The 13,558-nt window shown below is 41.3% G+C and overlaps 1 protein-coding gene across 11 annotated transcripts in view; it reads right to left on the bottom strand.

Annotated features, from left to right (window-relative positions):
* The window catches only part of TCP11L1 (t-complex 11 like 1), a 19,168-nt gene extending 5,644 nt beyond the window's left edge, over positions 1–13,524 (bottom strand). The window contains exons 1-8 of one of the 11 annotated variants that reach the window (XM_026087727.1): positions 11,887–13,524; positions 11,608–11,789; positions 9,957–10,122; positions 6,951–7,083; positions 3,928–4,048; positions 3,134–3,354; positions 1,977–2,113; positions 1,270–1,469 (exon numbers count right to left, since the gene is read on the bottom strand). In XM_026087727.1, the coding sequence (XP_025943512.1) occupies positions 1,270–1,469; positions 1,977–2,113; positions 3,134–3,354; positions 3,928–4,048; positions 6,951–7,083; positions 9,957–10,122; positions 11,608–11,667 (1,038 nt within the window). In that variant the 5' untranslated portion in view covers positions 11,668–11,789; positions 11,887–13,524. The other 10 variants (XM_026087728.1, XM_026087729.1, XM_026087730.1 and 7 more) reach the window with 10 other exon arrangements.
* Between the last annotated feature and the right edge of the window lie 34 nt (positions 13,525–13,558).

Here is a 13,558-nt window from a genome sequence, read left to right as displayed (position 1 = left end):
GGGGGGGGGGGGGGGGGGGGGAACCAGCTGGAATAACAGCAGTTCAAAATGAAGGTGACTTTGTACTGTACTGATAAATTTGTATTATGTTATTGTCAATTGTTTTATTTTCTCACTTTCATGACCATTGCATTAATTCACTAATAAAATTCAAGAATAAAAGCATTTAAAAGATGGCTTGTATTCTACCTTTCAATTACTGAGTTTATATTGCAAATCAGTTTTAATCCCCTGTCAAAACCTGAAAATGCAGATTTTTCTTTTAAGAAACACTATTGGGGTTAAGATATAGCAAAGAGAGCAACGAAAGATATATTCACTGTAATTCCTGTCGAACAATCTCAAACACACGTGAAGGAACACAGAGACAATAAATACTTCTGCTTGTGGTTTCTATAAGTATGTTTCAAAGAGTTCTTTCTAGATGCACAAAAAGCTGATTATTTTGCCCTGCATGAGCTCCTGGCTTTTCTGCTCCATAACAATGAGTTCAGGACATCAGATTCACACAGAAAGCCAGCTTTTACAGAGGATAACCCACCTTTATTTTCGCTCCAAAAATCTGAACTGTACAAATTAGCCCCAAGTCAAAGGGTTGTTGGAAAGATTTTGAACCAAAGATTTAACCTCCCAAGCACAAAGAGAAACAGCCGTGTGATGATAGAGAGGCAAAGAACTATGTTATTCTATTCCAATTCCCAAACTCTGTTACCTATGCTGGGACAGTGCTATGAAAAACAGCTACTAAAGTCAGAGTTTCCACCTTCAGTCACTTACTAAAACAGCTGCTCATTTACCCCAGAACTCCCTGCAACACGTTTTCTTCTTCTACAGTTACTATGTCCCACATAAGAACCTGATAAAAAGACCATTCATCTACAAAGGAGAGCAAGGGGCTGGAGGCCCAAAGGAACTGCGGCCTCAACACCAGGCACTGCACACACACAGGAGACCCACCATATCCCTGGCAACTTCTGGGCATAGATAAGCTACGGGAGAGGAGACAAAGGCACAAAAAAAGAGCAACTGCCTGCTCAGCAGGTTAGCATCAGGAACAAAACAAAACAGCTGGCTCCTCTCTTTTTCAGCTAAGTCTCAGAGCTGAAAAAGAATTTACCCTATTAAGAGAGCTATGAGTAGTCTCAATCAAGAGATAAAGCTTCTAGTACTGTATTTGTGGCAAGGCTACAAATCCAGACAGTTTCCATTATATCCCAGAAATACAAAAGTAGTAGAACATAGAAATCAATTTCTCTGTTAAACACCTACTTCTGGAAAAGGCCTGTTCACATGATCCCACTTTAGGAGCTTTAGATATGCCTGGTTTTGTACAGCAGTGGAGCACAACGCAGAAGCTCCACCAGCAGCACCATCATCATCACTGCAGTGGGAAAGCAACTTTTTACACCTCAGCTTTACAAGATCATCTGCTGCTTCTTGCAACCAGTCCGTGACAAGGTCTAAAGAATCTGGAAGAGGGGGGGAAAAAAAAGTAGTCTTGGTAAGAAAATTTGTTTTCAAAGCTATTTTTTCCCATCATTAATTTCCAAATAATCCCGTTAAGTTGCTATTCCTAATACCCATGATATCAGTTACTGATATGTATTTTATTTACAGCATCAATCAGAACATCCAAAACAAAACCAAAACCACAGAGATGCAGGAAATCAGAGGCAAGATGATGCCTGCTAATTATGCTAAAAAAAACTAGTCCGAAGACCTCCAGTTCTAAAGCATTTTGTGTTGATTTATTATGTCATACATTCTATTCAAATGAAACAAAACTCCACCGTATTAAGTGCTGAAATGTTGTACCAGTATAGTTTTTCAAACCATAGTTTTGGGGCACAAGCTTTCATTTACCACATGAATTACAGAGCATAAGATAAAATGTAATTTCTTTTTGTGATACACAAGCAAAGACACACAGTTTACTGGGATGTCAGAGGGGAAGAAAGAAAGAAACAAAATCATACTTGGCTGTTTCTCAAGAAACTCCTGAAACTTCTTTCTTTCATATTCAGCAGACTGCTGCATTAATTTTGGCCTAATACTACTGACAGCGAAGTTTGCCATATCCATTTTCATTAGGTCTAACACAGAGAAAATTGCTCTAAACAAACAAACAGAAAAAGTTATTCAGGGCTACAGATGTTTAAGAGGTACTATTTAAAAGATTTATTACAGATTGTCCAAGGAAAGAGCAAAAACATGCATGCAAAACATTAAGTGTGCTTAACAACTTCAGAGCATGAGTCAGAGAGAAAGAGTGAGCAAGCAGGCACATACACTCATGCACCTCTTCCAAGTAGGAAATAAAACTTGCTCTTCTGCAAGAAAGCCTCCAACACTGCTAGCTCCAGAGATTTTATTTCCCAGGATGTGCAATATCATATGTTGAATACACAGACAGGCATCTGCGTTTCAAAGCTAGCATACTGCCTCTGTTGGCAGCCTAAACAGTCAATGTCAGTGGAAATCAAAGAATCAGGCCCCAGGGAAAAAAAAAAATTTTTCAAAGCAACCAAATTCCTGCTAGCAATGTTTCTGTCAGGTCAACCCTTACTCTTGGAAGCTTATCAAATTAGAAAGTGTTTTGACATAAAAAGATAAAACAACAAGGATAATAGGATTTCCTCTAACTACTGAAAGCTTGAGCTGTTTATTCAGAAAGATGGTGACAAAGCAGAAACCTCCTCTATGCTCCCAGATCCAGTATGTTTGCTCCCTTTTTTAGGGAAAGAAAGAACTGGCTGAGGAACAACAATAACTTTTTCCTATGCTCCTGATTGTGTCCAAATTTAAAACCAACAGCAGAAGGTATTAAAAGAAAAAGCAGAAAACAGCAGAAAAAGCAAACTAACCATTCATCTGCAACATTTCAGAAAGTGCCCTTCAGTGACATGCAGGAGTCAGACAAATACTCCAATTCATCAGAACCAAGAGGGTCCTTGACTTCTGGAGCATCTCTCCCCTTTGCACCCACAGCTATATTCCCTTCCCTTCCACTTGCTTTTTCTAGGAGGACTAGCAAGTTACCCTCCTAGAGAACTGCCCCCCATCCCACACCTGCACACACATCTACAGTTATTTAAAGGACTCTCAACACAACTAATAAATATCATTTCAGTACCTGAACAGAGGAACTATTTCATGAATATCTTTCAGTTTCTTAATTTCTTCATCTCGAGCTGGAGCACAGAGGGTCCCCATCATCCCAATAACAAATTCTACCAACTTAGAAATGTCTAGGGCTCCATTTTCTGCCTCCTGTTTTATTAAATCCAGATCAAGAACTTCTGTAATCTGGTTTCTTAGTCTAGTATGACCAGGCAACAAGAAAGACAAGAGAGTCTGAAAAGGAAAGTTTTTAACAGCGCATTAGTTCTACATAGCAAACGCTACTGGACTAAAGCAGTTATTGAACCATTTTTTATTTGCACTAATGGCCATTTACAAGTGGAATCTCAATTTTATTAACAAAGCCATAGAGTCATTTACCAACTCCAAATTCAAACGTTTCACCTCATTCTGCATGATACCGAAGTTACCCAAGTGGTAAATGCTTTGTAGTACACATCATCTTAAAGACTGTTGTGCCTGGCTTTGTCAATCCATGCTGGGGCATCTCTGTGCTTCCATAACTAATGCCACTGTCACAATACGAAGCAAGCTTGGAATTATGAAACCAGTATTAGTTACTTCTATTAATCTTAAATGATCTGGCCTTTTTTTTTTTTTTTTTTTTTTTACATTTAAATTTTTCCTCTGGGAGTATACAATCTACGTATGTTCACAGAAAATAATGTAGTAATGAAGAGATCAAGAGAGTCCTTTATGAACAGCCACATTTCAAACACTTCTGCCTGTTCATATCAGCACAGCTACACAAATTCAATAACTTGCTTTGATATCACAGCATCTTACCTCTTTAATTTCTCCCAGCAGTTTAATTGCATGGTCATATGTTGGTGGATCTTCCTTTAGCTGGGCTTCCAGACAATCCCAGAAAGCTTTGTGCACAATATCTCTTACTTTTTTTTCCAAGCTGTGGGTAAACACAACCAGTTAAAAAGGGCAATACTTGTCTCTGCAACCACCTTATGTAGCAACCCGCAGCTCCTTAAGAACAGTGTGTGTAATGAATATGTGAGGATTAACAGAGAAGAAATCTACCATTTTAAGCTACTCGGGGGGAGGGGAAAAAAAGGGGGGGGGAACCAGATGTAGGATTTGGAATGGCTCATATCCCAATAAAGGGCTACACACAAGCAAAGAAGGCTACCGATTAAATCCTTGAAAGCATCTGTCAAATGCTATCTCTCAAATAGACCACTAGAAGAAAAAAAGCATAAAAATTATAGTTTCTCTTCAAAAGAACAGTACTGATGTTTCTTTGCAAAACTTCAATAATACAATTCTACTGAGTAAAATTCATTAAGCAAACCTAAGAGAAATTAAATAATTCCCTGATACAAAACCTTCTGTATTTCAGCTCAAATGCTGAGATTATTCCGAGTTAAAGGCCCCATTCAGTTGGTACAAACAATAAATGAATTCCACTGTTCCAGTAACCAATTTCTAATTCAAAATATTGAAAATTACTCCACTTCAGTAGGCACACTCCTGTTCACACCAGGTTTGAATTCAACACTGAAGAAAAAACATAAAATGCTCATTCACACACACACACACACACACACACAAAGAATGTCTGCACCAAATCCCACGGATTCCCAGGATTCTTACTCCAGGTGCCACTGAGGTTCAAGCATCTCCCCAGAGTACTTACATGCTGTGGTTCCCTGAGAGTAGCCAATACATGCTCTACTGCAAGTGCAAACGACTGCAAATACAATCACAACTGTTTTTGCCTTCAAACACTTTCTTCAGTACCTTCAAGTTGTGGGGGATCCTAAGCTATACTTTCCACAAAAAAATATTTAAGTATATTAAGTACAGAATGGGAAGAATACGCTTTGCATGTCTCAGGTGACCCTTCCAAATGCTCGCTTCAGGGCCAGCATTTGTGTAAGATGCAGAGCCAGAATCAGACCACACGTAAACTGCACACGACCTGGAAGTAAAGCAACAAAAAAGGACTGGACACCACTGCTTCGGTCTGCCTAGCAGGTGAGGCAGACACTGAGAGACAGTGATGAAAAGACAGATCAACTCATTGCTTGAAATCTAAAATACATGAGTCTTGATGGACAACAGATGTCTGTTGTCAAGTGCTAGCTCAGTTAAATGCAAATTTGTCCTCAGCATTTAAGGGGGACATGATTCTGTTGCCTCCCAACTCAGGCGCTGAGGCAAGTGAACAAAGTATAACATGGACCTTCACCTGCTCTGTTCAGCCCTACCAAAGGCAATTCTTGTTGGGACTGTGAGGCTCAGTATAGTTAACAGCGCATGCACATTTTTTGGATTATCATTGTCTCATTATCTAGCAGTCCACAGCCCTTAACAGTAATACCACTGGTATAATAGGCTGGTGTCAGAGCTAGAATTACTGCCTCTTCAGTCAGGGACAATTCAAGTTGCAGGCGACATCCTCTCAATGCTAACAGGAACCACAATCACCTTGTTTTGGTGGAGACAGGCATCAGCTCTTTCCTCTTGGTCCGACCAATTTCTACAGAGAACAACCACTGCCAGTCTTCTAACAGCCATCCGTACCATATGCTCTGGGAACACTCATGAAGTTAACGTTCCAGCATGATAGGCGGCTGTGTCCCAGAATCAGGCAAGAAATAGCTTAGGGAAGGAAGCAGACTGTTACCCCTGCGTAGTTCCAGTGCCTGCATACAGCACGGGCATACCTTAAACAAACAGCTCTCACAGGGGTTGCCAGTTTGAGCTGAAATTAATACTAAAACAGCTTCTGGCTTTAATGGGAAAAAAAAAAAAAACGTATACCAAGGAAAATTCATTTGCAGTTGCCTTGCTAATGTCCCTTAAGCTTCAGGAAGAAACCATAAAAATCCTCGAGTTCATGTCCTGTTTCAAAAACAGAGATGAAATATGCTTTGAGCTATACTTGGGCAAACAAACACCCATGGCTGACCTGTTCAAACCTGGGGCAAAAACAAGAATGATGAGACAGAGCCTGTTATTCAGGCACAGATGGTCTCTGGTGTCTCTCTCTCAGAAGCAGAATAGCTGTGACATCTACAGAAGACAATCCTTCTGGTTCCAGTTCGGACCAAGTCTCTTTCCTGAAATATGCACTCACTTTCACAAATTAACCCAAGAAACACATTGTCAGCCACATCTCTCTCTGTATCTGTGTATAAAAGGAAAAGGAACAGCAGATGAAGCATTGTTGATGCGAAATCCTGTTACAGGACTGCGTCAGCTACACTGGCCAATATCTAACTAGACATCAAGGCCTTCCCTATCTTCCCTCCACCCTCTCCTACTCCAGAGTGGAATTACYCTAGGTGAGATAGAGGAGGAAAGCCTTCAAACTTAAGAGGAACAAGGACTAACCTAATAAAATGTAGCAATGTCTTCCCCCCAAAAATCCCCACAAACAGGTACTAGGCTCAAAAAAAGCTGAAATAATCAGTTTCATCTTATTCCTACGGGCAGTGAAAGCTTAAGAGATGCTAAGAGCACTACCTGCTCCTGCAGCTAGACTCAGCTTTCCAGAAGATCCCAGGCTCGGGCTCCTGGGACAAGGGGGGAACTGGCAGGAACCGCCCCACAGCAGGATCCACACCCACACATGCACAAGGAATTACTCCAAGAGGCTCACTCTTCACGTGCATACACTTGCGGGGAAGCAGAACTGTACGCTTACCACCTTCTTATGCTCTTCCCTAGGCATCTCCTACTGGGCACTGCCAGGTAGGATACTAGACAGACCTTTTATCTGATCCATTACAGCTGTTCCGCAGTCCCACAAATAAAAATTTTATTTAAGTATTTGGTAACAGTCTTACCTGTGTTCTGGTAATTCAGCTGGTTTTATCTGGAAGTCTCCATTAACAACAATTTCATGTGCTAGTGCCATGTTGGTTACTCCCTTAGCTGTTTCCATTAGCTCTTCTATTGACACGAGCCGAGGAGGACTAGCTGTAACATAAATTAAACTGTCAGATAGTTATCAGTATATATCTGTGGGAAAGAGCCTGTGTAATACTTTTGGACACTGAAGATTCTTCTCCTTTCCCTCCCCTCCTCTTCCAGCAGCTGGCAGGCAGGACAGGTTTGGAATATTACAGAAAACAAAGAAGTGAACCTCAGTTAATGTTTTGGGCTCAGTATGTCAATTACTTCCAAGTTCCATCAAGCTCTTCATTAACAACAAACAAACAAACAAACAAAAAAACCCACCACTTCTTTAGGACTGCTTAACTGTATCTTTCTCCATACCATAGGGAGAGATCATTAAAAATGCCAACATTTCACCATACTGTTTCCCCAGTTATGTGCAGGCGTTGCCATTTCAATTTTATGTTTTTCAAGGAAATGACTTTATAAAGCAGTCAGCAATTAACATTAAACAATACAACGTTAAGCAATAACACACCAGTGGCTGATTATTCTCAGTACTTCCAGTGCAACTGGCACTACTCCAAACTCTCTTTTTTTCCAGAGGCTATTGCCCAAGTGACCAAAGACATCAAGACCAAGTCCCAGCACTGATATCTAAGGCTTCTTCCTCTGGCAGGAACAGAAAAGGACAGGCAAGTAGCTTCAAAATGGACTCTCTAGCATACGAGTGTATAGGAGGAAGCATAACACCTGAAAAAACAGGCCTGTTTTCATTGGGCAGAAGACAACGGTAGTGACTGACTGTAGAAATCTGGGAGGTAGAAAAGCACTGGCTGGGACAGTGACAGTTTCAGAAAACTATTTGCTACGTGGATGCACTGGAAATCACTGGTCCCAGTTGTTCCAGGTTACATAACACCTTCCGCCTCGGAGGCTACCGACATTGCTGTGGTGCACGAAGTTGCACTAAAAGCAGGAAGACATACGGACAAAGACGGTGCCAAAGGTGCAGCCTGTCCTGGTTAGGGGAGCAATCTTGTCCCCACTGAAGCCAGCTGAAACTTGTTGCCACCTATTCTTTGTGCTAAAAATTCCTGCTCCTTGCGCTAGCATCAGTGCAAGCGGTATGCGCGGGGGCCCTGCAATGCCATGCCAAAAATCAAGAGAAGCACCACAGCTCTTCCCTGGGCCAGCTATTTGAAAAAAAAGGAGAAGCTGGATCATTAGTGTCCTCACGTGAGGCAGACAAGAATGGCCAAGGCCATCTCAGCTCCTCCGGAAAACATATAGCTGAGCTGAAGGGAGAAAAAAGCTACAACAGAATTGCCATAAGGGATTGCTTCCTCTTTCTGTAGGTCATTCACTTCAACTGCAGTCCAGGCATAGGAGTAACACATCAGTCTCCAAAATGAAACAAACCAACCAGGAATCTTCATATGCTGGGTTCACTGAGATACGTTTTAGCCAAACTATTGTGACTGGCTCAATGGAGAATCCATTTGGATTACACTTAGGCTAGTACCACAGAAAAGGCCCTTTAAAAGTAAATGCCCATCACCTGCCATTTAAAGGTGTTCCAAGTATATAATACATACAATGAGATAATTTTTCATGAGTACCTCATTCTTTTCATGCAGTACTCTTTAACCCTTATTTCCTTCTGCTTAGAGCTTAATCTTGCACAGTGACTATGGGAGCACAGCCAGGACTGATATTCTGAGCAGAGCTTGCAGCACAACGAAGTTCACAGCTGAATGAGAATACTCTTGTCCCATTGCCAAATGACTTCACCATAGCAGTAGAGGCAGCAAAAGCTAAGAGACTCTTTCATAAACCAAAGAATGCTCTTAAACCATGTTACTTCATCCGCATATTATTCCCGCCCCCTTCCAGGAAGGGAGGACTTGAGACCAACAACTTCTCTGTGGTGCAGTGTAATACAAGGCTGTGCTATGCATTTTACTTTCACACGTCCATAACCTCTGTCCATACATACACCACATCTGCTATCAGGCAACCAGCAACATGACAATATAAACTCCATATGGAACATCCCTGCATAGCATGACACTACGCACAACACTAAACCTCAATCAATAATGAAAGCTATTAAAAACTAAAAAGAATTCAACAAATAAAGCACGTCACCTGCTGAGAATCTCTGCAAAAATTTGGAACTAGTTATCTGAGTAATTCTGTCTCCTTGAACCAAATACCCAGGACCAGAAAAAATCCCCTTTGTTTTATCTATAGATTTGCCAGAAATAATCAACAGTCATCTCACATCCAGCTCCTCATGTTAAAAGCAGGATGACAAACATGCTGTAGGAATAAACTCACAACATGAGAGTCCTGTGAACTGTCTGACACTAAAACTGGTACTAGGATTGAAAACATTCCCACACARCCCAGTCAACGCTTATTAAGTTTCAGATTTAAAATAAATCCACTGAGCAGAACAGCAAGAAAAAGGCACCATTAAACCTTTGATCTGTATTTGGGGAGGGAAGGAGAAAGTGAGAGGGAAGGAAGAGGACAGGACATATTTTGTTGATAATAGACTTTCCTACCCTGCAGTAGAAACAAAGGCTGCAACAGTTCAGAAAGTTCATCTGATAAAGCAAACAGTAGCAACAATCCAGCTACAATATACTAGAGTAGAGCTTTATCCTGTAAACACTCTCACAAAGTATCTAAGATACATATGGCTCAACACAACACAGTTACTGGGAACAATGAAGTACTGAAAATGGGGAAAAAATGTAACAGGAAAGGGTTTGTAATACCTTTGTATTACAAACAGCTTCAAAGCAATGCAAATAATGAGGATTCATACAGCATTTAACTGTATAACACAGTCAAACGTACACAGAATGCTGTAAAACCCCATGATTGTTTCCACTGGAAAAAATACAGAATTCTGATTTTTTTTAAAAAGCAATTTTGCTTACACTTCAGTGTATCATCTCTGTGTGAACCTGGAGCACTCTGTCGTATTCTTTTTCTGACAGACTGATCCACATTGTCCACACTCTCCTCTTGGTCATCCTCCAAAACACTCAACTTTTCTTCACTTGTATGTGGCTTGTCAGGATTTTGAGACATTTTCAGTTGTTGCTTTTTAGGAAAAAAAAAAAAAAAAGAGAGAATGAATAAGCATTTTCTGACACGGCTGTGTGGGAAATTATCACCCGCAGTTCTCTTGATTAAGAAAAAATTAAGAATAGAAGAAATCTTATGAAGAATTACATGATGTCATTCCCATGATGGTGGGGGACCTGGACGCAGTGACTCACTTCCCATCTTACACAAAAAAGAATGCTTTCAACACAGATACTAGGAATAAAGATTAAGTAAATGGTAAGTTCTCAAAAACCTGAAACCGTTCCTTTACCATAATGCACTCAGATGAGAAGAAAAAGACATTTCTTTCTTAGCATTGCTTATGAAAGAGCATTAAGAAACATGTTTTGAGTTGTATTGTGGACATGATTTACAAAAAGATTATGCCAAATGAGACATTCCCCCACTATATAATGATAAGAAAGCATTCTGAACATAATGTACTTCTGACCTGTTTCAACTGATCAGAACTTAAATCTAGGTCATCTAAACATATTAAGAAGCAGGAAAAGGACTAGAATTAACATAGAATCTTACTCCTATAACTTCCTTCCATGCAAGAGTCACAATTTATGCATAAAGATGTCAGGATGTTTTGCTAAAAAACACAACAGTAATGAACCTGTATAGTATTTAAAGTATTAGTTTACTAAGTGTTAGATTTTAAATAATGTTTATATTACATCACAAATACATGCAGTTTACCTACTGATACCTGAAAAAATGGCCACTTGAAAAGCACTTCTCACTGTTCATTATCATCACCTATTTTATGTTCAGCTTTTTCTCTGAAGAACGTAATTTGCATGTCTTGCCGTTGAAAACGCTCTACCATACAGGAAGCTACTGTTCAAACTTCAGTTCTAGGAAACTCCATCAAAAAGCACATGATATCTCTAAATCAATCAAATAACTAAAATCAAACAGTTCTGCAAAGGGGGAAGTCAGGAATAGTCTGTTTCAAAAAAAAAGAAAGCTCCTGGAAAAACAACAACTTCCTCTTTCACCTACTATCCCAGGATCACTGCTTTCAAAATTTGAAAGAAACAAACTCTCAGCAAGAGAACAACCTGCAGAAGCACCCCACTGCTCTTAAGAGAAACATTCTTGCAGAGTCAAGGATTAAACTGGAAAGGATGCAGCATAAGCAAGCAACAATGTAGAAATATAGAACATAGCACTGAGATATTTTTATACAATCACTGTAATGACTAACTCTGCTCCATCAATATTTAAATTGAGTGCCATTCTACAAGACAGCCAGAAGACTCAGCAGATATAAGAAATTATTATTCTGTTCTACAGCAATGACTCAGGATCATCATCTTGCTAGACACACATACATACGCAACAGTACACAGCACTTAATCAAAGCACTGTGTTATTTCTACTGTAGACAAGAAAACAAAGCACACAGAGCACAGAATATATCTACACAGGAAAGCTAAGACATCAGTGCATTCATGCATTAGCCCCCACCTCCAGCTCACCCTTGTAAGTACTGCAAAGATGCCTCCAGCTGGGTGTAACACAAGGCATCCAAACCAGCAGGCACGCAGAGCGGAGGAGGGAAACCAGTGAAGTGCCTGGTGAGCAGAGGGACTGCAGGACAGAAGCTCTCAGTTACCGCAGACACTCTAGCAGCAGGAGGATGAGAAGATCTGATGATAAAGAAGCAGTTAGAAGATGAGAGTTTAGCAACAGCTGAAATAGAAAATGCAAGATAGGTTAAACAGAGTAGGAAAATGCATTGTTTACTTTGGCTAAAACAAAAGCGTTATCACAAAGGTTTCCACATTCATTCAACAAGATTAGATTGTTGATCTTCCTATATGTTCTCTTCCTCAAAGCATCTACCTGAAAATGAGAATCAGAAGCACAAAGATAACTCAGATAAGACCTACTTCAGTCTTTAACGCATATGATAATTCACAGTATCATGTGATATGCCTTGCACTCTCTCAATGCATTTTAACCCCACAAGCCCTAGAAAGGTACAGAAATATTATACATTACCTATAGCAGGAAAACTGGGGTAAGATAGGTAAGTTGCTCAAGGACCCGCAGAAGAGAAACGGAGGGGCCAAGAAGATAATCAGTCTCATGATTACTGTGCCCCAGCTTTGCCCCCAGACTATCATTCCTATCATACAGACTACACTCTGAAGTATCACTTCCCATAAAATGGCAGGTCAAGAGCTACAGTCTTAAAAACAACAACTTAATTTAAATACCATTTGTTAAGATTTTTCACATTTCAGCTGTGAAAAGAAGTTAGAAGAACTCCTGGGCCATTCAACCAAAGGACTTCTCAGCAGATGAGGTAAACAGGCACACTTGTTGATCTAGTTTAGGTTGCAATAGTCTACTCTTTTCTCCTGGTTTGCTGCGATTGTTTGCCAGAACAGGTCTAGAACAAATCCTCTTTCTACTGGATAAATAAGCTTGACAATACCTCTTTCAAAAATGAAATCATCATCTTTCATTTCACAGAAACAATTCTCACTCTTTACAGAATAGAGTCTACTTCTTGGTACTTTCCTCCAGTATTTTTTAATAAAAACAGAAGGGCAAGAGAAAACATAACAAATTAAAATTTAAGTAAAACATTTTGCACTAGTTCTTTTCATCAAAGGTCCTGAAATCATCTGATGCAAACCAGCATTTAATGAACCTCACCACACTTCTATGAAGTACATACAAAATCGGTCTGAGTATAAAGCCACCTAAAATCTAAGGAGGCTCAAGTTCACAAAAGAAATAAGAATCTACCACGCTTGCATTAAAAATAAGCTGAAATCATCCAATGCAGTTCTATGATTCAGCTCCTGCTAACTTCAAACGTAGCCCACTGCTCTATACCTGATGCAAAACCAAAACAAAACCCTAAGTCCACCCTCCTCCAAGCTTTTTTCCCAACGCGCCTCCCTCCCCTTCCCCATTTCACGCGCCATGCCACGGGCTCCTTCCCCTTGCAGTCCGCTAAAGGCAAGCTCCTCGCCAGCCCTGCGGGGCGAGCCTGGAGCCCGCCCCTTCTGCCCCTCTTCCGCACGGGAAGGCGAGCGCGCAGGCTGCTCCCTTCGCCCCGAACCGGCTGCAGCCTGCTCGGGGCACGGTCCTCAGAGCCCGCTGTCAGCAGGCCCTGCCGGGAGGCCGTACGAGGCACCGCGCAGCAACAACGCGGCCGCACCAGCCGCCGTGCCCCCGCTGCCGGGCGTCGGTTTTACCGCAGTACTGCCCGGTGCGTTCACGAGCCGAGCACAGCGCCTTCGCTGCCATCGCTCAAACGGCAGCCGCGGCCCCAGGCACCGAGCCGCCCCCGGGGCTCTTAAACGGCCACACAGAAACGTTTCTTCGGGGGCTAAACGGGGAAGCGGCGGCACCAAGAGGCTCCGCACCGCCGCCCGGGCGGCCCCGGGGGCCCGGGCCC

Source organism: Apteryx rowi, unplaced genomic scaffold (assembly GCF_003343035.1).
Source record: "Apteryx rowi isolate R43461 unplaced genomic scaffold, aptRow1 scaffold_73, whole genome shotgun sequence".
NCBI lineage: Eukaryota > Metazoa > Chordata > Aves > Apterygiformes > Apterygidae > Apteryx > Apteryx rowi.
The sequence above is the reverse complement of the archived record's forward strand: the minus strand, read 5'-3'. Positions and strand labels throughout refer to the sequence as shown.